Raw genomic sequence first — 25,000 nt, forward strand, 5'->3', positions numbered from 1 at the left:
TGTTTATTTTGTAGACTTCTGTGCTGCAGACAGAATCAGAGCAGGAAATAAAAGGAGCTTCAGTTTGACCTTCAGGTCTGAAGTTACTGCGCGTTACCGTGGCAACGAGCCGTCGCCGTGGTTGCGGCTGACAACTTCTTCAAAGGCAGGTAAGAAAAGTCACGCAAGTTTCTTTCCTCCTCTTCTTGGTTTTTTGAAAATCGTTTTTAACGCTTTTATTTAACCTTAGACACGCCCCCCCCCCCCCTGTTTTAACTCTGTGTCTCTGCGCAGAATTCACAACAGGTGCGAAACTACGTCAAGTTTAACGTCTTTGATTTACGACGTCACGGGTTCATACTCAGTGATTTCAAGCTAACTCCAAGTTCCAAGCTAACTAGCAAAGCAGCGTGTTGTGATGTGATGGAGGAGACAGGACGTGAAGTTTAATGCAGTGAACATAGAAATGAAGCAAAGTCAAAAACAAGATAGATTTCTGTGTTTTATGACGTTTTGTAAGAATTATTGTAAATCAGCGACGATCTATCGACGACATTTGACCTGTTCGATATCTTATTCCTATGGTTTGATAGGGAAATGTCTTAATATGTCTTAATTTCTGAGAAGAATGCAGCTTTTTCCAATTCTGAAAAGCTTCTATATCGAAATACTACGTTTTCATTTGTCATAGTATGTTGAAGACTGTATATTTAGATCATCATTTTAGAACATAGGACAGGATGGAGGATATCCCCTGTGCGTTTTAATGGTCTTCCCACCAGCAGATGTTAACCACCACCCAGCAGATGTTCGGGACATGTCTTCAGTTGTGCACCTCAGCATCTTCCTTTTAATGCGAAGGAAAAAATATGCAGGAAATCAATTTTCCCTATTGCTATAAAATATCTTAATCAGTAAAAGACAGTCAGTCCTAATTTGGTTGTTGTGTTTTATGTAAGTATCTTTTATGTAAACGTTTTAAATCACAAGGCACCCTTTTCCAAGGCAGGCGCCCCCCCCCCCCCCACCACAGGTTGATCCTGTGGTAGACTTCAGTTGTCATAAAAACTCTTAAGGTATTTAGTAGGTTCAGTCTGGGCTACTGTAAAAAACATGCTGGTCTCCGTGGAGAGGACCTGCTCCAGATGTAAATACAAAGTATTTAAATATAAAGGGCCCATTCTAGGTTAAAGAAAACCACAATTTGTACAGTTTAGATGAAACATCACTAGGATTATTTTATTTTCAGTTTCTGCAAATAGATCCCTTTCACCTAAATCTTACACACTGAACCTTTAAGGCCCCCGACCTGTTCGCAGTCTTTGAGGCTGGCATCATTCCCTGTCATTTACTTCTCTCTCCGGTTTATTGGCGGGTGGCAACATACATCAACCTGCATCTACTGTTGGAATGGGTTCTCCTTTGATGCAGAACTTGGGATATGACCATGATCTGACCAAAAGAATCATATGTTTTACATCAAAGGAGAATGAATCAGTAGAGAATAGTCTTTGACCTGTATTGTACAACGTAGCTGATGGTTTGTATTTCATGTCGACCAATGCAATACCAATTTGCTTTATTTATTTTTCCTTCCAGAACCTAATGTGGCTTGGCGACACAAAGCATGGGGCGGGCGACCCTACTGATGGTCTTGACCCTACTGATGGTCTTGAGTCCTCTGATGGTCTCGATGAAAAGATGAGCATCATATGGGTTGGCGCTTCAGAGGGGAGATCCCTTCAACTCCCCTTTCAGACCGGTGGTAAAGACATTACACGTTCAGGACCTACGCCCAAGAAAAAGACCCACACTCCTGAAGTGACTTTCCCTCCTCTGTGCACAAAGACATCTTCTCTCCCAACGAAGATGGCTGTTGCCTTTGTGAGTAGGCCCCTGTTCAGCCGAACAGCCCTCCTCCCAAGTCCCCCCTCGGACAGAGCTATATCAGCGGGGGAGCCTCCTCATCACATCGCCCAGGTCGGACCCAGGAGAGCCATAGAGGACACAAAATGGAAAGTGCCTCAGTTGATTCCGTCCCTGACTGATCTCTCACAACTAAGACGTCCTGCTGGGTTGTTCTCACTGAGGTACATGAAACAATGTGGTGATTAATAAAATATACAGTCCTGTATTAATTTACTAAAAAACTGCATGATGAAATAGGATGGCGGTGGAGTGTAACAGGCTTCGCTGTGTCTTGGTCGTTGTTTTGACACAGTGTCTGCTGCAAATACATATTCTTTCCTTTTTATCCTTCTTATGTTGTTGAAACTCCGTCTAGAAAAGAAACGTTGCCGTCGAGATTTGCTCTCCAAGCTACTTGAGTCCGCACTGACTTTCTTTGTTGTTTACTCTGCTTTTATTGTTTCAGTCTCACGGAGAAAGACGAATTAACAAAAGTTACAGCACGTAAGGATAAGAACAAGAGGGCTGTAAAAGGTGGGACAGCGACCAAACCAAATAAACATCCACTGACTGGACAAGAAGTCTTTAAAATCTTTTCCCAGAAAGTACACCAGGCAGAATTGCAGATTTATTACCTAAAAGAAGCAGATGAAGACTCTCACAGGTACAACTGAATATTTACCCTCCTGTAATTCCTAACCTCTATAGATCCTTTCATTTACTAATTTATGAAATGCATTAAAGTATGAATAAACATTGATAAATGCTCTTTGTCTTTAGACCTTATGACCTAGAAGTGGTCCAGTCCGATGAAGCCGGCTCAGAGCATTACATCTTCTCCCCCATTTCTGTGCTCCACGCGACAGAGACGGGTTATGGGGGAGTCGTCAGTCTGGCTGACTGGAACAGAGAGTCTGTGTTGTGGACGTCTTTGCAGGAAATCCCATTTTTCAGGGACTTCAGGCTGCAGAAGGCTTTCACCTGGTAACTACATACAGGCTGTAATTCATGTCTGTCTTGCTACTGACGTTTTTGTCATCTTCTCATTTGGAACCGTGCCGTTTTCTTTTTTTCGCCAGGTGGAATAGAAATGTGCGCAAGATTGTTTTTCAGCGCAGGTGTGAGGCCCTGCAGGACCAGCTGCTTGTGGCTGTACCTCAGTTCAGAAGTTCTCTTCATCTGCTCGCCAGGTAAGTTGAAGCAAACCTGAGTCGCAGGGCACCGTGTTGCTGCTCTCCGACATGCTCTGACGTCTGGACATTTTCTGGGAATCTTCTGGAGGGGGAGTTTGTGAGAGTGCAAATGTGAGAGTCAGTTGCTCCTGTAGTAAAATGTCTGGAACATTTCGGGGAAATTCTGTTTGCGCAAGTGGCCGTGATCATGATGTTTCTAACACGCGACTGACGTGAAACTGGAAGGAATATTTACAGAACTATCAGACTTTAAGTGAATGGTTCTCAATGTGTGCCGCCATTGATTCTCACCTCTGTAACTTTTAACTTTAACATGTTCAGTTCCTCCCTTTACTCTGTATCTCTTACAGCCTGACTGAAGATCTGAACGAGACGCACTGGCTGCCCCACGAGGAATCTCAAACCTACACATTGATGGAATTCAAGAAAGTTCTGACGACCAGGAATCAAGAGGGTCTGCACGTTCTGGAGACGTTATCCCAGCATCGCACTGACATCCTGAATGCGGTACTTCATTGTTTGTTCCTGACAAAATACTAAAATATAACAACTCCAACAATTGAGAGTGTTGGAAAGAACTTACATATTTTATTTTATCTGAGAACGAAGACTTTATTTCATCTCTTGTAATACTCCTCTATCCCCAGGTGAAGGAGAACTGCTATAAGTCGCACCAGGAGCTGCAGTTACACATGAAATACGCTAAAAAGCCAAATAAATACTACGAACCCATTTACCTCCACCTGGCTCACAAGCAGGACCTGGAGAAGGAGTTGGCTCAGTCGGAAACGGCTCTGCAGAAACTGGGGATCTTCGGTTCCCTCGTCGATCGGATGATTGTGCAGAGTCTCGTCACCGTCATCCGTCAAGACGTCGTCTCTTTTCTCAACAATTTTCTGAAGGTGACACAGGCATTCGTCTAATCCATTTTATTTTCCAGCATTCCTCTACATGAACACCCTTTCTGCTAGAAAATAATGAATGCTGATTAAAAACATATTAGCCTTGTCATTTTTGTCTGTAAGGCACATCTGTAATTCACAGTATATTCAGGTAGAGCCTGCTCTTAAGCTATAACCAGAAGAGACAGGCATAGAAAACTTACTGTGAAGCAGAAAGGATCAGATCAAGCATTTAAAAAATAATTTCATTAGTATTTCACTAAACAAAGCTATTAATGTTTTTTCCTTGTTTGTTAGAGAAATAAATCTCAGCTGTGTAGCCTCTTCTACACTGAGCTGTGTTTCAATGCGAGCAGTCAGCTGACTGTGGACCCCCCGGTACGTCTGTTCCAAGCAGCAGTGAGTGAAGCACTACTGACCGTTGGCGACTCCATTATTCAGGTAACTTACACATTTCCATATTTGCAATTAAAGCTTTACAGTTTTAATGTTACTGGAAATTTACATCGTATTTTTTAACAGTTGGTCCCCATTAACAGAAATGTACAGTAGCCCTAAGGCACAAATTACAATTGCAAACAGCAAAAAACAACAGCAACAAGTTTTTACCCATTCGGAGTTCACATATGTCCGATGACACTGTTTGTGTGTGTGAAGCTACGCAATTTGTTTATAGTAATCAACTGCTTCTAGTGATCATATTGGCTCAGGACAAACAGGATCTTTTTAAGCCGTTTCCTGAATCATGTTAAATCATGTTGCTCTGAAACCAATAAAAACCCAATTTTCAGTAATGCAACAATTATGTAGGATTATCGTTTACATCGTATTGAAGCGGTGTTGTAACTTTGACCAGTGTCTGGGTCGTGACACCTTTCTTCTCTGGTAGATGTGCGACACTTGTGGATTCTTCTTGGAAATCAGCAGCAGCGTCGATACAGACGACGACAGCTCGGACAGTGATCAGGATTCAACTTCTGACCTCAGTTGCAATGAACCTCCTTCTATCACAGGTACGATCCTTTTCACTGGAGATGTTCCTGGTCTTTCCCAGAATTCTTCAGATATCTGACATCAGATAATTTGACAGTTTGCTCACTTAAATATGAAAATGTTTATGAATCCAGCCAAATGTTGTCATTCCTGTTTCTACGGATGCAGATACATAATAAATGTTTGATCAACAATTGAAAACTGATGTATCCGTGTGTTTTAATTCCCAGGAGACAATCAGAACAGTGTTAGAATGAGATGTCGTAGAAAGTTCTGCTGCTTGCAGCTGCTCAGAGATCAGCCAGCTCACGGTCTGGTGCTGCCAAACCCAACCCTGTCGATGGTGCAGGGCCACACGGCGCATGGCTGCTTCCATCCGCTCTCTAAGACACAGCTGGAGTGGCAGATCAGGATCAGTGACCTTTCAGAAGACGTTGAGAGAGAGACGATGAAGATCATGAAGGTAAGTCTCACTTTCCAAACCCGGTGATTGTGAAGAAAGATGCACATCAGCTCATGTATTTATTTATTGATTCTTATTTATAGGAAGCTGAATTAGAAATCCTGCAGCTGTGTGAGAGCAGCACATTTTTGGCGGACATTCATTCGTTCATTCGTCAATGCAGTCGAGCTTTTTTGGAATCCATGAAGGGTCAGCCTGCTCTACTGTACGAGGAGCATATTCTAAAGATCCGCAGCTGGACTCAACAAATCAACACGGTTCCCTCATCGATCTCTACCTCCAACCAAGTGTTCATAATCCACTGCGCCCACTTGAAGGAAACTCTAGGTATGTGTGCGTTTGATGAAAGTAATTATACCTCCTCTGCAGATACGATTCCTATTCAAGTAACCAGGAAATCGCCTCTGTAGTCTTTTCATGGGTAAAAGAAAACTTACTTCCTGATCTTAATAATAATGATGTGCTTGTTGCCTTTGTTTTTATTTCAGGGCGCCAGCTGAGGCTCATTGAGCAGAAGGTGCTCAGGCAGCTGGTTGAGCAGATAAAGCTGCGGTCAGAGAACCTTGTATCAGACCTGGAGAAGACCACAGCCGAACTCAAGACGGAACCAGAACACTTGGATGACTTCTCCGAATATTCTCTCATGGTACAGAAACTCTTTGAACTTGACATGCTTGCATGAGAAATAAAATATCAACACACATTAGTTACCACATAGAAATGGGTAACTAATGCAAAATAGATGCAAATCCCAAAGGGTTAGAAAAAGATCTCATAAAAAGATTATACCCCAAGTAGTTATCTTTACCTTAACATGGGGGGGGGGGGGGGGGGGGGGTGATGGGGAATTCTAATCCTCTGGAGACTCCGCTCTGGGTCACACATTCACTTTGATTGAATTATTCATCCCAAGGGCTCTGCCTCATCAGGGCAAATGTGTTTTGAATTTATATTTCATTTTCCAAGAATGATCAGGTGATGCATATTCTATTAATGTCTTTAGTGCTTTTGTTTGAGGGCACACTAGGGAAGGCACACTTGTGTTTACTTTTGTAAGTGACATGAGTAAGTACTCTTGTGATGATGAGAGTTTGTTGGTTGTATTTCATCTAATCGTTTACTGATCCACCCAGTAGACACAAGAATTTTCTCTCTTTCCTCTCTAAGTCTAAGTGGTGTACACCTACGTAACTTTTCCAACCTTAAAATCAAATTAAAACCTATAATCAATGAGGCTGAAGTTAAATTGTTTTGGCCTAACAACATAAGAGATTAATTAATTGTATGATAAACTAAATAAATGATGAAAACGTTTCTCTGCAGGTGACGGAGTCTTGGAAAATGCAGTCGGACACACAGAAGCAGTTGAAGTACATTCACTCGCTCCAGGACACCGTTGGCAGGACCTACAGACAGATGACTGAGCAGGAGCGCACTTTGGAAGAAAAGGTCTGCAGGCGTAGAATTATTTCATTAATAACCACGTCCGAGCGATTTCTTTTTTTCCAACACTGCTTCTGTTTGTGCTCTATATTTAGATGCTGGGCCTGTGGGACTGCTTCACACCCGTCTTGAAGGAGGCAGTGAGGATTGTATGGCATCGTCTTCCCACGGTGGCAAATGCATTGGACACAATGGTCCCATTTTTGGTCTCTGACCTTAAACTCACGGTCTCTAAAGCTACATGTGGACCCTCCCTTGACCCCACACAGAGCGTCAAAGAGACGGCCTCCAAGCTGAACAACATGTGGACTCATGTGCACAATCTAAATGAAAAGCTGGAAGAACTTAACAGGATCGGTCAAAACCTACAAGGTATAAATCATGGATGTAGATCATTTATAGATGCAAGTTGCTGTTCCAAGCACGGGGGAACAACTTGCAAGAATGATAATTATATCAGAATATAACGTCCTGTTTGCTCCCTTCAGGACCTACAGTGGATCTGACCTGTTTGACCCTGGACATTCAGAAGATCACAGCCTGTAAAGACTTGTGGGAGCTGGTAGCTGCATACACAGCATGGACAGAAGAATGGAAACAGCTGAATCTCAGTGAGGTAACCTGTCAAAACTCTTTCTGCTTATTGAAAATTTGGCTCCTTTCATTTATTTGGAGGAAATAATAGGTAGAGTATTGGAAATCACACCCTATATCGTAATAAATACATGTATTGTGCGAGTTAAAACACTTTAAATTTAAAATGTTCCATCAGGTTGTGGTGTTACAAGGCCAGGAGAAAATTGCCAAGTGGAAGGAGCAGGCTCTGTCTCTAACAAGCATCATTCCTACCCATGATGCAGTGCTGCAGGAGACTTTAGGAAATCTGGAAAACTTAAGCCATCAGCTTTCAGTTGTGGCCCAGCTACAGAGCCCCACTTTGAAACATAAACACTGGAGAGCTATTTCCAAAGGTCAGACTGAGTTTTCATATTGTAATACATAAGAATAATTTGTGAACGATCTAAAATGATGAAAGTACATTCCCTCTGGCAGGCATGGGCAGACTCTATGTCCAGGAGGAGAAGGTCACTGTTGCTGACCTCATGTCTGAAAAGCTTGAAGATCACCAGAAAGTCGTAAGCAAGGTAAGAGTAGGAGAAATGTTACATTCTGACAATATTTTGTGCCAAAAGAATCCGTAGATAGAAAAGTTGAATGATTTATTGAAACTCAACACATTTTGCTTGTACCTTTTACTTTCTCAGATATGCAGGGATGCACAAGCAGAATATGACATGGAGGAAACCTTCAAAAAGCTTCAACGGGGATGGAAAGCGAAGCTGTTTCAGCTGGATAGATTCACCCACTCTGTTTTGCAGCGTTGTTTTTCACAACATGGATTAACAGAGGCAGAGAAACCCACAGAGGGCATCGTTTCCAGGCTCCAAACCGCCAGTCGATGCTCCTGTGACGAAATAAGATTCACCATTATTGGTGAGGCTGAATAGCAAACTAGGAATTAACAGAGATGTCCCTCTAAACAAGCTTATTGGATTATAGCATGACGTTGTTTTAAATGTGGCACTGCTTGCCTTCTGGTTTTGAAAGATTTTGGCTAGTTCTGGTTTATTTGGTTCATTATTGGCTGACACGCAGCATCGCTCTGGCTTGTGGCCCAGATCTGGCAAACAGGAGGAAACCACTCAAGTGCCATTATTCCATTCGGTACATGGGCTGAATGAAAGTGTTGTCTTGCTGTGTTTTGCTCTGTTGTTTGGGGAAAATTTGTAAAAAACAAAACAACTTCTGCTCACAACGTTCCGTGTTTTCTTCCCATTCAGGTCTTGAAATACACTTTGCTGAGATAGAGAATGATTTGTTGGCCCTGTCCATCATGTTGAAGTCTCCGCACAGTCTTGACTTCAGGCAGCAGCTGGAAGAGTGGGTGCAATCTCTGCAAGATCTCGGTGAATATGACTTTCAGAATAAGAACGATTTTCTCTTCTTGTCCCCAAGTGCAAAAATAGTTTGAAGTGTCAGAATTGAATGTATTTCTTTGCTTTTTCTCTCAATATTAATAGAGAACCTGCTCGATTTATTTGAAAGATTCCAACAAATATGGACCTTCCTGATGTTGAATGAAACGTTCTTTAGTGTTCAAAGAGTGGATCTGGTATGTGTCATCACAAATTAAACGTTTGCAATGCAAAGAGTTTATATGTCATAACGACTCATGGGATTTTTGTGTTTCTTCATAGCTGGAGAAGTTCAAACCGGTTGACGAGACATTCAAGGACATCATGCGGGGTACAACAGAATTCCCTGAGGTGTTGAGATTCATATATTCCACAAATACAAATGGGAAGTTTCATGGTGAAAGTCTTCGCCGGATACTCATTGGTGGTCTGTCTACAATGGAATCGATTTCCAACCAGATGGTGGATTTCCTGGATGCCTTCCGTGAGCAGTTTCCAAGACTCTGGTTCTTGAGCGACACGGAAGTAACACAACTACTCTCCTTCCACCCAGAGCCCTCCAAGCTGCAACCCTATGTACGCAAATGCTTTAAGGGGATACACTCGCTTGAAGTGCATAGTGAAAGTCCATGTAATACAAGAGATGGAAAGACCGACGGGGTTTCATCTGGAAGCCACAGGCAGATGAAGGTGCTGGGGGTTTTCGCCAGCCTACAGGAGCACGTCAGCTTTCTGTCTCCTTTAGAATCAAATCCTAACGCCTTGGATTGGTTTTGTCAATTTGAGAAACAATTAGAATTGACCATGATGCAGCTTGTAAAACAATGTAATGCTGCTCAATACCAGGTTCAACAATCCTGTACAGATCTGGCATGTGACGAGAAAGTATTGCTTCAATTTGAGCAAGGCAGAAAAAATATTCAATATGTGCTGGATCTGCTGACTGAGTTCCCTCTCCAGTGTATGCTGGTGGCTGAGGAAGCAGTGTGGTCCAGTTTTGTTCTCCAAGCTCTCCAGGAATCAAGCCCGGTGAAGCTGAGACACATAAAGGCCCACAACTCTGCAAAACTGAAAAGCCTTTGCCGTTTTATAAGAGACAGAGGCACCGGGGCAGAACGGGAATCTCTGGTGTCTAGATACATGATGGTGTGTCTGAGTGCTTTAGTGCAACTTACAATGAATCATGCACAGCAGCTGTCTCAACTCATGGAGGTGCGGTGTGATCCGGAGTCATCTTACGAGTGGCTTACCGCAATGAAGTATCATATAAACTCAGAAGATCAGAGTTTGAAATGCGATGATGATCCAGGGTGTTATGTTGATGTTTTGGGCCATCGCCTCCAATATGGCTACGAGTACTTTGGTCCAGAAGACTTGGTGATGGTGCACACTCCTTCTACAGATCGGGCAATACTGGGGATTGTCCTTGCTCTGACAAGCTACAGATGTGGGTTTGTGAGTGGACCCTGCATGTCTGGAAAGAAAAACACCGTGCTCCAGTTAGGAAAAGCACTGGGGCGGCAGGTTGTCACTGTGCAGTGTTATCCAAGCATGAGACTAGATGTTGTCCAGCAGATGCTGTTCGGTGCCCTCCAGACTGGAGCATGGCTTCTGTTTGACTCTGTGGACTTACTAACACAAGGGGTCCTATCGTCGCTGGGACAGCATCTATTAGACATTCACCAGTCTTTCAATGGGTTTACAGAAAATGGGAATCAAAGAGGACACAATGAGCGAAAGGACCAGACTGCCGATGAGGTCGTAGGTTGTACAAAAACTGATCCAGAGTGTCGAATGATACTCGCAGGGAAAGACATTTCTGCAAACCTCAACTATGGATGTGTTGTCATCTCTTCAACGCGGTACACATTCGAGCTTCCAGAGAGTCTGCGATTTGCAATGAGACCAGTGGCATTGACCCATCCCAGTTACAGGATCATTGCGGAAGTTACGCTGACTTCCATTGGCTTCTCAGATGCCGTGTCTTTGAGTCAACGTCTGGTGTCTCTCATCAATCTGGCTAAGGATTGTCGCTGTCTGCCTGATTTCATCACTGACAACCAGAGCGGCTTCCTTGTTGTCTTGCAAAAGATCATCTCTGCCTCTGAACTACATTTAAATCAAAGTGTAAGGCAACAACAAATGTCAGATGAGGCTAAAAGAGCAGCTGCAGAAAACACAGACCTTGTGTCTCCTGAAAATGTGTCTGCCAGAGATCCTGAGGTGGACAGCGAAGAATTTGAAAAGCTCCCAACGTCGCACAGTTCTCGTTTGTTAATTATACAGAGCTTAATGGAAGAAAGAGCCCTTGTAGAAGGGATTATTTCGGTCTTACTACCTGCTCTTTACGACCACAGGAAAGCCTTGAAGTTCTACACCGTTTTCAAGGATGCTTTCCCCATAGCATTGGAGTTTCCTCTGTTCCAACAATATTTTGAAGAAGAAAAAAACAACCAACTTAAAGAAGCAATTACAGAAGAATTGCAATGGAAGCAGCTGCATCCTGACACAGAAACCATCTGCAACGCTCTCACACTCTACCAGACAATGGAATCGTCTCAGGCAGTTCTGCTCATAGGCCCGTCAGGCAGTGGAAAAACAACCTGTCACTCTGCCCTGGCTGGAGCACTCGATAGTCTGGCTGCCAAGGCAATGGGAAATGTGTTTGAAAATGACAGTGTGTTAAGAGGAGACGCCCCACAGGCAGATCCACAGATCTGGAACTCAGTTGATACTGTGGTTTTATTTCCTAATGCCATGTCCCACGAGGAGCTATTTGGCAGCTTCTGTGAAAAGAGAGGATGGCAAGACGGAGCTATTGCAAAAGTGGTGAGAGATTCAGGACGGTGGGAACACACACGTTCTAAACTGTGCAACAATAAGAGGAAACGTGATCAGACGCCAAGAGCGAAATGGCTGGTAATGGACGGCGAGCCTGTTGGGCAGCCGGGCTGGTTAGATTACTTAACCACTCTGTGCAACCCAGAGGACCCGTTCCTCCTCCTCTCATCAGGGGAAAAACTTGTGTCAACCCAATCCTCCCTAAAGCTACTCATGGAGATCACAGACCTCAGCGATGCAACCCCCTCTGCGGTGACCCGCTGTAGCTTCATTAATTTTACAGGAAGCGATCTGTGGAAGACTGTGTGGAAGAAAGAAATGGATGTTCTCCACTCTGAATACAAACTGGATCAAGGAACCTTGAACATGTGGAATCGTCTCGCTGAAGATCTTTTCTCCAGCACTCTTGGGCAGATGGCGTCAACCTCTGCAGTCCAAAGTGAAGGACAATCTTCCAACAGCTCCGCCTATGGACTACAAGAAATCACGTCATTTGGTCGGATCCTAACCGCCCTCCTACAAAATCAAAGGACGCAAGTAGAAAAAGCTGAGGCAACACTTGAAGACAAAGCAGGTATAACCATTGTGCATTGACTTATAACCTTGTGATAGTAATGTAGTGTTTTTTATCATTTTAAAACTAAAACTTGTCTCTTCAGATTCACCTCTAGATGGAGCCGGTACATCAGACATCGATGCCCAAAGTAAACTCACCAGAAACCTTTTCCTGTTGGCTTATATTTGGGGATTTGGCGGACATCTGCATCCTCGGTAGGATATTTTTGTTATTGTTATTCTATGTTGCTATCAAAATTTGTATAAACAGAAAGTCTCCTCGATGAATATCAGTAACCGTTGGCATTCACGTGTGTTTGTTTTTGTTTCAGTCACTGGCCACAGTTCGACTTGACAGTTCGCCAAGTGCTGTTTTCCTGCCGGTACAACATCCTGGTTCCTGACGACGAGAATGTGTTTGAACACTTTTTTAACCTCGACAGTAAAATGTGCCCCAAGAAAACACTGTCGACAAATTCCATCACTCCCAAGGTTTGTCTTAAACAATTCATCTAGTCACAATTCCATAAATATGGTGATCGCTACATTTGATAACTTACAACTGTCTTAATTGTTTGAACATAGTTTGGGAAATACAACTATCTACTGAACCTCATGTTGGAGGCAAACCAGCCAGTGCTGCTCGCAGGGGAACCCAGCTCTGGAAAAACCAGCCTGTGTCAATCTTTGCTAAGTTTTGACAAGCCACACATCAGCCTGACAGCCAGTCCATCCCTGAGCTCCAGAGACCTGCGCACTATACTGAGTAACATCAGCTGCCCGAGGTACTGTAAAGATGCCGTGGGTTCTGCGACCAAAGAGCAGAGACTCCTTCTGTTTGTGGACGATTTGCACGAAGCCCCCTGTGGTGAGTACGAACATTCAACTCAGATGAGCTAAATTGCTTAAATTTGAATGTGAGTTTTTATAACAGTAATATTTGTGCTCTTCCTGTTGATAGATGTCTTTGGGAAGACATCGACTGCTCTAGAATCTCTACGACAGAGTATTTCAAAGGGACAGATTCTAACCTTAGATACCTACCACTTCAAGCCATTGTGTTCTGGACTCATCAGTTACATGGCTACCTGTTGTGCCTCTGGATTGGGCAACTACCACAGTAATGGGATATCCTCCCGGCTCTCACGCCTGTTCTCCATCTTTGTCCTCCCAAGCCCCTCTACAGACATCATACTGTCTATCCATTCTCCAAGGCTACAAGCTTGGCTCAAAGGAATGCCACTTCAACAGAGTGGTGAGGACATGGCATGTTGTGTCATCACTGCAACTAAAACTCTGTATCACGCTGTATGTGACCAATTCCAGCCGAGTGAAGAGAGGCCCTTCTTCATGTTCTCCCATCATGACCTGCAGAAGGTGTTTCAGGGGATGTACTTGTGGCAGCCAAGCATCCAAACCACACGGACAACGCAGGATAAGGTCGTTGCTCTACCTGGGTTTCCTCCCAACCTGCCAGAGACAGAAACATCGGTTCTTCAAGTAGCACATCTCTGGATGCATGAGTGCATGCGTACTTTCCAAGATAGATGCTCTGAGGAGGAAAGCAAAACTCTTGTGTCACTTATAGCAAAGGTTGCAGCAACAGAGTTTGGCGTTAGATTGGACACAGCAGGCGCCTGTAAAGAAATACATCAGGGTCCAGATACATTAAGTCTGTCAGCAGAGCCAGAACCAGCTGCCCAGTCAGACCTGAAGGAAGACGATACACTGCCTGAGCCTTTCCTTTTGCCTGAAAACAATTGTTCAGAAGGGGAAAACCTAACAACTCACCCTCCGCAGCTCCAGATTCTTCAGCACATGGAGGAAACAGTGGCTGGGCTTGTATATGGTCCAGAGCTCTCAGAGACCTGGAGTTCAATGGATCCACAACACGGTTCTAAATGGAGCTTTTCTTACAAGGAGCAGGACCTTGATGCGGTGCTGCAAAAGCTGCCTGCTCTCCTGGACAGAAATCGGGACGACAAAGGACCTGACGTTGATAATAACTACACTACTTCCAGATACATTGTGCACAGACAGAGAGTGAGTCAACTGTTACACATACTCAGAGCTTTGCTCACACCTAAAGGTCACGGAGTACTGATCGGCTCAGACAAAGGAACAGGACGTAAAACCGCTGTACGTTTGGCGGCCGACCTGACAGGCTACCCGTTGATGGAGGTACATTCAGGCAATGAGAGCCAGTTGCACGAAATCCTAAAAGAGGCTGGGAATCAATCGAGAGTGGATGGAGTTCATGTTCTCGTGCTGGTCCATGAGGATATCGGCCCGGCTGTTAGAGATGAACTGTTGGCGGCAATGGGGCGCAGAACCTTCCCAGCACTCTACACGGAGGAGGAGCTGAAGAACCTGGTTTCCAGTGTGATGGACGTGACAAGGTCAAGACAATACCTCATGGACAGTTGGACGCTTGATAAGTAAGAGGAAATACCCAAGTGATCTTGTAATTCTGTCTTATTGTAGAATTAGACCTAGAAGTACATTCAGTAAGTATTTAGTGTCCTCATGTACTTGTGATGTGGGTGTACTAGTATTGTTGGTATATTTATAGAAATGCAAAATCACTCACCAGAATGAGCTTACAGGAAAATAGTTTAGGTACTTAGACAAAATTTTAGGAAAATATAATGAGTGTACTTATCATATATTTTTTATTTAAGGTACTTGAGCAAAGTCCACAAAAATGTGCATGTGTTCCTTATGATGTCCTCCACCAGCGATGGAACCCACGTTACCAATGTGAGTATTTTCTTTGAATTATTTATTATTTATTTTCTATGTCACTCAAGCTTTGTATCCAACTATCTTTTTTTTTCATATTCATAAAAACAAATGCCCACTTTATTTTAAAATGTATTTTCCGACCCCCTCTTCCCAAACGGACACAGAGAGCTCCATGTTTTTGATTTGAGCCCTTGTTGTGTATTCAGTGTTGTACACAAAGTGCAGTCCTAAATGGAGGAGTTTGTTTTTACGTTCCAGAGACAAATAACCAAGACCCTGAGTCTGAGCTGCTGCGTCGAAGTCTACCAGCCGTGGTGCATCCAGTCTTTAGCTAGAGTTGCTGCTCAATTTCTCAAAACCAGTCCCCACAAAAGTGAGTAACTTCACATAAACTATCTTATTCTCACTTCATTTTAACCTTTTTTTACTGACGATGATATTCCTACACTTTACCCTGACATTATTTCTCTCTTTTTACTTCAATTCAGTGGAGACAGACGGCTCACTGACCAGCCTGTCAGTGGCTATGGCAGGAGTCCATCAATCTGCACGTCGGTATGCCTCTGTCCTTCTCAAGGCTCAGCCTTTCAACCCTATGACCTACATGGAGTTCATCTCCCACTTCGGTTACCTCTGCAAACACCTGCACAAACAGAGGCAGGGACTAGCCAACAGGTAATCAGTCTTTGAGTAGAATTTCTTCTTGTGTCTCGAGTATTGAATGAACATGACCTCGATCGTCTCACTGGAAACTTCATCCCGAACAAGATTGACTGCGGTCAGCACTTGTTGCATTAGAGTGTAAAGGTCTAAATAGTCTTTTCTTTACACTTTTAAAGTAAAAACAATAAACATATTGGTCTTTAATAACATTTTTCTTTTTCAGAGTTGCCTTTGTTTTGTCTCATGTGGATGTTTTGAACGAAACAACTCTGCAGAACAAACTGAACTTAGAGAGACTGAAGAACAAGGTTGATAAGACCCAGCAGGTAATTGTACAGCACTTCAGCACGTGCAGCTTCAGTGGGGTCAATATTCTGTATAATGTTGCAGCAGATTTCCTGTTTCAATTTCGCAAGCAATATATTCAGTGCACTCATATATTCTGAATAACATACGACACTGCAGGGGCCATTGTTAATCGATTTCACAATGGCTTCTCCTTTTTAAGTTAAAGATTATGTTAAAGTCCCCAAGCTGCATGTAAACCTCAGTTAATATTGTAATTTTAATCATATAAAAAAAAAAACTGCAAATCAGTTTCATTCAACCATTAAAGCTTTGTTCCCCTCCTCTTGTTCCGGCAGCGTAAGAAAGATCTCGTCAGAGCTGTCGATGACCAGACAATCCTGTTTGAGGAAGTTCAGACCAAATGTGCGGAGGTGAAGACCAAGCAGCTGGACGTGGAGGAACAGTTTAATGAAGCTCAGAAGCAGGTAGATAGATCATCTGTTTTATCCAATCCCATGTAAATAGAAGCTAATTAGCATTTAGACATTTAGAAGAAGTGTCACTGAAGATGAATCTTTTTGTTCTTCTTCTAGTTGATGCCTGTGTTCCTGTCATGCCTCAAAATTCTGGAATGCCTGGACTTCTCTGACCTGGAGGAGGTGCGTCACTACAGAGATCCCCCTGTTGGAGTGGTCACAGTCATGGATGCCATTTGTCTGCTGTTTAATCATCCGCCCGGCTGGGACAGCGCTCGACTGCTTCTTAGACGACCTAACTTTTTTCAAGTGAGTAAAAAAGTTAATGTAGTTTTGGAACCGATTTTTTTTATGATACCTCAGAGTTAGCAACTGTCAGCAAATTAAACACAATACTGTAAAATAACAAGACACACACACACGTACCAGGTACTTAGTTGAGTCATTGTTCCAGTTTGTGTCGTGTAAGCTTTGGTATTGTCGTATTGAATTCTTGCTAAATGTTGGTGTTATTATACTGTATCTCCTTTTGCCAGGAGCTGGAATTCTTTGACCGGTTCACGCTGACGCAAGGACAGCTGCGGCAGCTCCACCAGATAATCATCAGTCCTGAGTTTGTGCCAGAGTCTGTACGAGACGTGAGCCAAGCCTGCGAGTCCCTGTGTCGATGGGTCCAGGCTGTATATGAATACTACTCTCTGCGACACCAGCTGTTGGTCAAGCGTCAGTTGGAGGAGCTGGACAGAGAAGTACGAGCTCAGCTGCACCAGGCCAAGCAGCACAAACAGGAGGCACACTATCACCTGGAGGATTTGAAGCGTCAGCTTCAGTTTATACAAAAGTGCCAAAAATCGCTTCTACCGAAGCTGCATGAGGCTGAGAAAATGGACAGAGAATTTACTGCAACTGCTGAGCAGTTAGAGGAAAATGTCAGGGACTGGAGGGCTGCTGCGGAGGTAACATCATTTTCAAATGTACTTTACATGTCACTTAAACATTGTTGGATGTTACATTATATTTAAATTATTATAATTTGTTTCTATTTTCCCTTCAGGAGGCAGAGTTACAAAAACACAACTTACTGGGAGATGCCCTCGTCCTGGCTGCGATCGTGGCTTATTTAGGCCCCTTTCCTCCTGATGTGCGCACAGAACTACTAACCAAGTGGAGGAAGCTGTGTCAGACAGGAAGTATCAACACGAACCCAGAGGACCCTAGAACATCCCTGTTTCCACAGTCACACCCTGCACCTCCTTCTCCACCTCCGGGTTTTCCCATCCCTGTTTTTGAGAGGCCGCAGCTTCCTCTGGGTCGAGCGTTGGGTCTGAGCGACCTGCAGATCCAGAACACTGTATCCTCCAGACTTGTGGTCCAGCTGCTGCTGTGGGGCTACAGAAATACCCTGTGTCAGCGCTGGCCTCTACTGGCAGACATCCAGCAGCATCAAGAGAGAAGCTCCCAGAGCTGGTTCATCACAGGTGGGTCCTGAGACAACTTCTGAGCTGGGGATTTTGGTTTTCAGCCACCAGAAGTTCGTCTGTTTCCTCTATAGAACAGGATGAATTGTAAACTGTGTAGAAAAAAACAAAACTTCACAAGTGTCTGCTCTTCAGGTGACGATATGGATCCTGAGACTGAGTGTGGGATGGTGATTTGTGCCGATGACCCAGAGCTGCTGGAGAAACTGGACCAGGCTGCTGAGAAGGGTGAATCTCTGCACTAAAGAAAATAATCAAATATATTCAGTGTCTGTTTTCACCCTTAAGTCAATCCAACCATTTTGTTTCTGCAGGTTTGAGAGTCCTGGTAACTCGAGTGGAACATGCAAACCCTAGTTCTCGGTTCCTGGCCAGATTGGCGCCCCCTGCTGGATGCCGCCCTCCAGGGCTAAAGCAGCAGGCTCAACCAACCCACCCTGATTTTCGCATCTTTCTTAGCACTCATCTTCCCGTCCGACTGCTCAGCAGTGGTAAGAACGATTTGTAGAGTCAATATAAACAGGCAGTCTCTGTTAAAGTCGTCTAACTGGGAGTTTTGAATGAATGACTTTGGCTTTAGGGAGTTTTTGCAGCTGTTTAATGGTTTCGTGGTTTTTAATTTCTATCCTTATTTGTCCGTGACTGTGATTTAACAAAAATCCTGGTTCCATTTTATTTTTTTGTTTAGTAGGGTTGGTTTGATATGACTTCAAATCAATATCTCAATTATTTCAAACTTCTTCCTCCATTAAGTATTAACTGAATTAACTAACATGAGCAACATTAAGTCGGTAAGAGGTTATGATTGTGTAGTTTTATTCTGACGTCTCTGCATTGGAGATGCATCATCATTTGGAGACTGTGTTTCTAGCTCGCTCTGGATTTGTCATCAATGCACAGATGAACTAACTTTTCACAGATCATTTAATATCGTGCTAAGACAGGATTCAGCTCTTTTTAAACGTCTGTTTGCATAAAGAGCTTGATCCCGGCTTTAAAAGATCCTTGAACAGTAATGAACTTGAACACTGGACATTTAGGATATGAGCTCTCTTAACTTACAAGTAGTGAGTATTTCTTCCTGCTCTTGTTCCTCAGAGATCCATCCATCCATCTTGGCTCAAGTCCACGTGGTCGACCTTTCTCTGAGCTCAGAAGAGATCGAGGAGCTGATGCTGACGCTGCTGCTGCAATCTGAGTGTGAGGAGCTGCTGATTCAACACCGACGGCTCCAGAATGACAAGCAGCTGCTGCAGGAGAAACTAGTCAGAGAAGAGGTCACTACACCAAACAGATACTAAATGCCCTCTGCACTGTGCAGATTCATCTGACTGATATCAAATGATTGTCGGTGGATTATTTTCCAAACCTGAATCTTATATCTTGCCCCCAGGAGCTGTAGTCTGACTTTTCATGTACATCTGGGCACTGAGAGTGATTTACACATTATTTTAATTGAGCTGCCAAGTTGGTGGTGCTTTTATGCAAAATCTGATTTGATATATGATCTGCTGTTGTTCGTAGCTGCTGTTCATCTGTTGACTTGTACACAATCTTCTCTCAGGATGCTCTGAAGAACCACGTCCTGCAGTCGAACGCCTCTATGCCGCCGGCCCCTGCTTTTCGCCCCAACGCGGCCGTTTTTCAAGAGGCGATGAAAAACCTGCAGGCTGAGATCCAGCAGCTGAGCGAGGAGCTGGAGCACCACGAGGCTCTGGTGGCTCCCCCCCGACAGCTGGTGAGGCTGGCCGCCGCCCTCTACCAGGCGCTGCAGGAGGTGTCCCGGCTTTCCCCCGCCTACTACTTCTCCCTGCGCGGCTTCATCGCAGTTATACAAGATGTCTTCGTTGAGAAGGGCAGGCCATTAGTGTCGTTTGCCATCGGAAAAGTGCCAAGGGGCATAAAGCCAGAGATCACAAACAAGATGGTTTCCCAGCTGCTGCTCCAATACAGGCCTCTTCTTTTCAAGAGTCATTTCTCTGTTCTGAAGCTGCTGGTGTCTGTAGCTCTGCTGCAGCACAACCAGCTCTGCTCTGAGGGCGAGAGGGGGGCCTTCCTCAGGGGCCTTCAAGACATCGAACATCAACCCTGTCCCCCGTCTCAGACTGCCTCACAGTCCACCACTCCTCTGCCCAGCTGGACCCCCCCTCAGATACACCCAGAGCTCCTCTGCCTGGAGAGTGTCCCGGCCTTCACAGGGCTGCTCTCCTCACTTTGCACTTACCCCACACAGTGGCAGGAGTACCTGCGCTTCCCAACCTCCACTGTGGCGGGCGCTGTTCCCTGTCACTCACACTCCCACCTGTCCCTGGTTCAGCGGGCTCTCCTCTGGAAAACCTTGAACCCAAACCGCCTGGAGGGACTGGCTGACATGATATCTGCCTCCCAGCTCTGCCTGCCCGTTCAGACTGTGACGTCTGAGGCCCCTCACACCGGGAACCCAGGGTCTCTCTCACGATACGTCCTCAGACACGAAGGACCCATCAGTCTTACCTTGCCAAGTCCAGGAGGAGACAACAGGACAAGTATTCGGCCTCTTCACTTAATACACACACTGGCAGACTGTGTAGGAGAAACAGGGGTTAAACCGGAGGTAACACACCATTTTGTTTTGTTTTAACTTAATAGCAGTTAACATAAGTGCAGCGCTTCTTTAATACTAAATTAACATGTTTTATTTTCAGGTAAAAGTCATTTCTTTAGGGGCTCTGTGTGACGGAGAAATCCTCCTCTCAGCGCTGGACAAAGCAGTCGACGACGGCCACTGGTTGGTTTTTAGCAACTGTCATCTGCTGGAGCGATGGGATGATGAAGTAGTGGCTCGCCTCAGTCAGATGATCTCCTCTTTCAAAGGTAGGAGTCACTTTATATTGTGTTTGTATCATTCATGAGCATTAACACGTGTTTTAAAGTCCAGTCTTTAGTGTGTTTCTCCATCTGTCTGCTTCCCTGATTACTTCATTGTTTCACAGAAGAGCGAGGCCCCACTCGCCCGGGCTTCCGCTTGTGGTTTGTAACTCAAGAATGTGCATCTCACCACATACCAGGTAAACGATTCTATTTCCATTACTGCTTTGATTAGGTTTAGTTTTCCTTTCAAGCTCAGAAACCGTGGATAATTGCTTTTTTGTATCGTTGAACAGCGACAGTGCGAATGCGCTGCCTGCCTCTGGTCTGCGACTCCCCCTGGGACCTGAAGGAGGAGCTGAGCCGCTCCCTGCATCAGGTTGTTTCCATCACACAGAGTCGATCCCCGTCGGGTGTGACGGCGGAAAACATGGAGTTCCTCCTCCGCTGTGCCGTCTTCCACTCCGTCCTGCTGCAGAGACAGACCTGTAAATACTTAGGCCAGGGCAGAATCTACAACTGGTGAGGAAACGGGCCCAAATAACTTCTACTGCAGTTGATGTAGAGTGGAGGTGTTGTCTCATTACATATTTGTATATTTGCCAGCCTGAAAACAAATTGGATCAATATATTAGTTGTTCAAATGGTGGATATCTAATCATGGATAAAGAGCTTATACTTGTGGATTGTCTCTAGGGACCAGGGCGACCTCCTGGCTCTGGTGGAAGCTCACGACTGCATCAGCCGTCTCTGTCAAGTCCAGACTAAAGCTTTGCAGTATATAGCAGGTGAGGCAGCAATAACATCTGAGCCTGTCCCTCTGGTTTACTTCCTGTTTGCCTTAACCTTGTTGTACTCTTCATTCTCAGGCAGCCTGGTGCACGGCGGCCATGCGCTCGACTCTGCAGATTTGGAGCTGGTGGAAAACACTGCCAAGGCCTGCCTGAGCAGACTGTCTCCCCTGTGGGGCAGAGGACCACACATCCTCTCAGACATCATCAGGAACCCCGGCCAGTTCGGTAACCACACCACTTTCTTATTGTCACGTATTCTGAATAGTTTGAGTCCTACGAGCTAATTGATGAGAGAGTAAACCGGAGGAAATGAGGTCAGACATGTTCACAACAACAACAAAATCTCCGGAGCATTCAGTCGGGGGGTTGGCACCTGGGTAGAGAATGCAGGAGGCAGGACATCACACACAAAGTCCTCTGTGTAAATCACGTGTATTGACTGTGGTTTTGTTTCTTAGCCTCAGATTTGACAGGACTGCTGCAGATACTGGAGCAGGGTCTTCAGGATGCAGCGAACATCAATGACCCGGCCGTGCTGGGCTTTAAAGCGGATGTGGCAGCCGAGATGATCAAGATCAACAGCCACAATTTGAACATTCTGCTGCAGGCCTCCCAGAATCCTCTGGGAACGGCGAGGAGTTCACGTGGCACCTTCACGGTGTCGACCAGCAGCCACGCCAGAGACAGACTCCTGGCTCTGAAGAGTTACCTCACAAACAGGAGTGACAGCAGAGTTACAAATGCAGGAGCTGTTTCCCGCAGCTCCCTGAGTGACTTCCTCCGGGCGGAGTGGGATGAGCTCATTCATACGGTGTCCTCGCTCCTGTCACAGCCGCAGCAGCCCGTTCGATACGGCACGCCGACCTTCGCTTCCCTCGCCGCCCTGTCTCGCTTGGAGAGGAGGGCGGAGTTGCTCAGCGCTTATGTCGAGCGCAGCAACACTTCAGATCCACCCGGTGCATACCGACTCTCTGCTTTCAGCAATGCCAGAGGGTTTCTGGTGGCACTTATGAGGAAGGCGGCTCGAGTAAATCTCAGATATATCAGTGATGTAGAACTGCATTTTCAGGTAAATCACGACTCCACAGTAAAGTGACTGGAACCCAGTGGATGAAAAATATTTTAACTTTAACTACAGGATAAAGATTGATGATTTTCTTGTCCCCGCAGGTCCTGAGTGACGGCAGATACCCAGACTCCCCCCCCGTGGATGCTGTGTATCTATGTGGCCTGGAGCTTCGAGGGGCAGCGTGGGACCCACAGCTGGGAGCCCTGCAGGGCACAGACTCTCCACGGCCATGCTCACTGCCGCTTGTTTGTGTCACGGCTCAAGTCAGGAGCTCAAATCACACCCGAGATAATGTTCGAGTCTCAGAGGCGTCTTCGTCGACCGCCCCTCAGTTACCGGTCCACCACTGCCCCCTCTATCTAGATGAAGGGCGAGAGCCGGGAGACTCGGGGCTGGCGGACGCTCACATTATAACTAAGATTCCCCTTCACGCCAGTTTAAAACCAGTGTTGTGTAGTTTGAGAAGAGTGAGGCTAGTGAGTCTGCTCTGAAGTGTTAGTTAAATAGTTAGACATCCCATGGAACCAGCACACAAATGAAAAGACCCCTCGATTTGCTAAAAGTTGCATAAAATGTTCTTGCAGACGCCGAATGAGTTGTGAGTCAAATACTGTTCAGAGGTGCTTGTTTGTGCGATTTGTACATCCTGGTTCATGATGCTGGTGAAGATGCACCGATCACTTAAAAGATCTTGTACCCTGTGATTCCTCAAGTTCATGTGCCGTTACTGTGTAATGTCTGTTTGTACATCTTGTTTTGTTGTACTAATTTGTAAAACTTTAGATTTTTCAATTAAACTGTTGCACAAAGTCATAAAGGCAATTTCTCACATTTTGTCTGAAGTAGCCGGCAGAAGTTCCCTCATCTGAATAAAACGGACTTAATCTGCTGAAAGGTTTTTAAAAAAATAAAAAATTCACCAAATAACCTCAGATAACTTTAGTCAGAAAACTTTTCTAAAAGCTTGTTTCTTCAGGGAGTTTATCAGCGTAAACATTCATTCAACTGTTGATTGATGGATTTAGATGTTGAGGCTCATGGTTTGTAGAGGTGATGAACAAACAGATGTGTAATTGTTGTGCCAATAGCAGGAATGTGCGTTCACCATGTAGTTGTTGACAACATTAACAGAGGTTTTCCTTTTCCTCCCACAGGCAACATGGACCGACACCACTATGAGACCTTTGAGAAGTTTGGCGACAACACTGTTCTGTTGCACCTCGACAACGGCAGAGCGCAAGTATTTCTCTCATTGTTCTCATGATCCGAGTTCACGTTAACACACTTAGTTTTTATGCCTCAGTGGCTGGAGACACATCTTTGGGTTATGAGGGAATTTCTTCAGAACATCAATAAGACTCAGGGATTGACTGATTTTATTTTGGTGGTCAAACGTCAGCGTGGCCTCACAAAACAAGTTTCCGTCCCTGAACATGATTTCTCAAGTCTGTCTGTAAGGAATTCCTTTAAGTTTGGTCCAGTTGTCACTTGGACTCAAAGATGAACTGATTAGACGTCAGTGTCCAAAGGTCAAAGGTCACAGTGTGGACTGCGCTGGTTGGCGGAGGCAAACAACCACAGGGCTGCAATTCAATTTCTTTGGTTGTTTCTATGGCTGCGATTGTGACTCAACTGATTCCGACTGTGTTGTCACTGCAGATTTGGGCGTCACTCCAGAGATGAGCCGTCCATCCTCGCTCCACTAGAACAGTGCTGCAGGTACAATGAGAAAAATGGGATGAATTTCTTCGTTACTATAATCTTTGTACAGTCCACAGCTTCCTCTCTGGCTACATTAAGTCAAAATAAAAGATTTTTCCTTTCAGCACATGTGAGGTTAATCCAGATTTGTGCAATTGTTTATGCATTAAAAAAAGCTCCATCCTGTCCTTTATTCTTAAACACCTCTTTCTTTTGCTTTTCTCCAGAATCCGTCAGACCACGTGGCTTCGCCTGCGTCTCCTGTCTCTGCCTCAGTATCGTCTCAGCGACGTCATGCGGGCCTCGCTTTCCCAGGATCCCCTGCACCGCGCCGCCCCCCTGCTGGCAGAGCCCCACCTCGCTGCTCTGGATCGGCGTCTGAGAACCGTGCTGGAGACTGTGAGTCGCTGCCAGAAGCAGCGGAGCGTGGACGCTGGTAGTGATGAGGTCATTTTTGATGACACCGCCCACTTGAAAGACTTGTTGACCCCTGCAGGTTAGAGCAGCCTCACTGCTCCTCACACAACAACATGCAAGACGTCAGCGGTTAAAGTGACAAGGACTGAAATGGTTTCTCTACATATTTTCTGCAGGTTGAATAAATAAGACAAAACACGAGGAGGACTGAGTTATTTACAAAACCCCAAATGGCTGTAAATCCAAAACGTGCACATTCACATCAGTTT

General features: G+C 44.9%; 2 protein-coding genes across 2 annotated transcripts in view; both read left to right on the plus strand.

Moving 5' to 3' along the window:
• The window catches only part of LOC117762068 (extracellular serine/threonine protein kinase FAM20C-like), a 32,794-nt gene extending 7,861 nt beyond the window's left edge, over positions 1 to 24,933 (plus strand). Inside the window, exons 9-11 of the mRNA XM_034586519.1 lie at positions 23,768 to 23,849; positions 24,273 to 24,332; positions 24,542 to 24,933. Coding sequence (XP_034442410.1) covers positions 23,768 to 23,849; positions 24,273 to 24,332; positions 24,542 to 24,815 — 416 coding nt within the window. The 3' untranslated portion in view covers positions 24,816 to 24,933. The remainder of the gene's footprint in view (positions 1 to 23,767; positions 23,850 to 24,272; positions 24,333 to 24,541) is intronic.
• The window catches only part of LOC117762058 (dynein heavy chain domain-containing protein 1), a 34,377-nt gene that overhangs the window by 520 nt on the left and 8,857 nt on the right, over positions 1 to 25,000 (plus strand). Inside the window, exons 1-45 of the mRNA XM_034586507.1 lie at positions 1 to 149; positions 1,579 to 2,069; positions 2,354 to 2,551; positions 2,668 to 2,871; positions 2,967 to 3,077; positions 3,431 to 3,587; positions 3,728 to 3,982; positions 4,280 to 4,423; positions 4,872 to 4,995; positions 5,206 to 5,438; positions 5,522 to 5,765; positions 5,927 to 6,084; positions 6,762 to 6,887; positions 6,977 to 7,253; positions 7,370 to 7,497; positions 7,654 to 7,852; positions 7,935 to 8,026; positions 8,147 to 8,375; positions 8,723 to 8,848; positions 8,963 to 9,054; positions 9,140 to 12,272; positions 12,358 to 12,469; positions 12,586 to 12,745; positions 12,839 to 13,121; positions 13,215 to 14,691; positions 14,935 to 15,013; positions 15,257 to 15,371; positions 15,487 to 15,673; positions 15,885 to 15,987; positions 16,306 to 16,434; positions 16,543 to 16,734; positions 16,962 to 17,381; positions 17,480 to 17,903; positions 18,039 to 18,131; positions 18,218 to 18,394; positions 19,002 to 19,180; positions 19,468 to 20,496; positions 20,588 to 20,756; positions 20,876 to 20,950; positions 21,047 to 21,272; positions 21,447 to 21,538; positions 21,620 to 21,769; positions 22,003 to 22,613; positions 22,715 to 23,211; positions 24,032 to 24,036. The exon at positions 1 to 149 is cut by the window's left edge and continues 520 nt beyond it. Coding sequence (XP_034442398.1) covers positions 1,585 to 2,069; positions 2,354 to 2,551; positions 2,668 to 2,871; positions 2,967 to 3,077; positions 3,431 to 3,587; positions 3,728 to 3,982; positions 4,280 to 4,423; positions 4,872 to 4,995; positions 5,206 to 5,438; positions 5,522 to 5,765; positions 5,927 to 6,084; positions 6,762 to 6,887; positions 6,977 to 7,253; positions 7,370 to 7,497; positions 7,654 to 7,852; positions 7,935 to 8,026; positions 8,147 to 8,375; positions 8,723 to 8,848; positions 8,963 to 9,054; positions 9,140 to 12,272; positions 12,358 to 12,469; positions 12,586 to 12,745; positions 12,839 to 13,121; positions 13,215 to 14,691; positions 14,935 to 15,013; positions 15,257 to 15,371; positions 15,487 to 15,673; positions 15,885 to 15,987; positions 16,306 to 16,434; positions 16,543 to 16,734; positions 16,962 to 17,381; positions 17,480 to 17,903; positions 18,039 to 18,131; positions 18,218 to 18,394; positions 19,002 to 19,180; positions 19,468 to 20,496; positions 20,588 to 20,756; positions 20,876 to 20,950; positions 21,047 to 21,272; positions 21,447 to 21,538; positions 21,620 to 21,769; positions 22,003 to 22,613; positions 22,715 to 23,104 — 13,587 coding nt within the window. The 5' untranslated portion in view covers positions 1 to 149; positions 1,579 to 1,584 and the 3' untranslated portion in view covers positions 23,105 to 23,211; positions 24,032 to 24,036. The remainder of the gene's footprint in view (positions 150 to 1,578; positions 2,070 to 2,353; positions 2,552 to 2,667; positions 2,872 to 2,966; positions 3,078 to 3,430; positions 3,588 to 3,727; positions 3,983 to 4,279; positions 4,424 to 4,871; positions 4,996 to 5,205; positions 5,439 to 5,521; positions 5,766 to 5,926; positions 6,085 to 6,761; positions 6,888 to 6,976; positions 7,254 to 7,369; positions 7,498 to 7,653; positions 7,853 to 7,934; positions 8,027 to 8,146; positions 8,376 to 8,722; positions 8,849 to 8,962; positions 9,055 to 9,139; positions 12,273 to 12,357; positions 12,470 to 12,585; positions 12,746 to 12,838; positions 13,122 to 13,214; positions 14,692 to 14,934; positions 15,014 to 15,256; positions 15,372 to 15,486; positions 15,674 to 15,884; positions 15,988 to 16,305; positions 16,435 to 16,542; positions 16,735 to 16,961; positions 17,382 to 17,479; positions 17,904 to 18,038; positions 18,132 to 18,217; positions 18,395 to 19,001; positions 19,181 to 19,467; positions 20,497 to 20,587; positions 20,757 to 20,875; positions 20,951 to 21,046; positions 21,273 to 21,446; positions 21,539 to 21,619; positions 21,770 to 22,002; positions 22,614 to 22,714; positions 23,212 to 24,031; positions 24,037 to 25,000) is intronic.

The sequence above is a fragment of the Hippoglossus hippoglossus genome, chromosome 1 (genome assembly GCF_009819705.1).
Source record: "Hippoglossus hippoglossus isolate fHipHip1 chromosome 1, fHipHip1.pri, whole genome shotgun sequence".
In the NCBI taxonomy this organism is placed as follows: domain Eukaryota; kingdom Metazoa; phylum Chordata; class Actinopteri; order Pleuronectiformes; family Pleuronectidae; genus Hippoglossus; species Hippoglossus hippoglossus.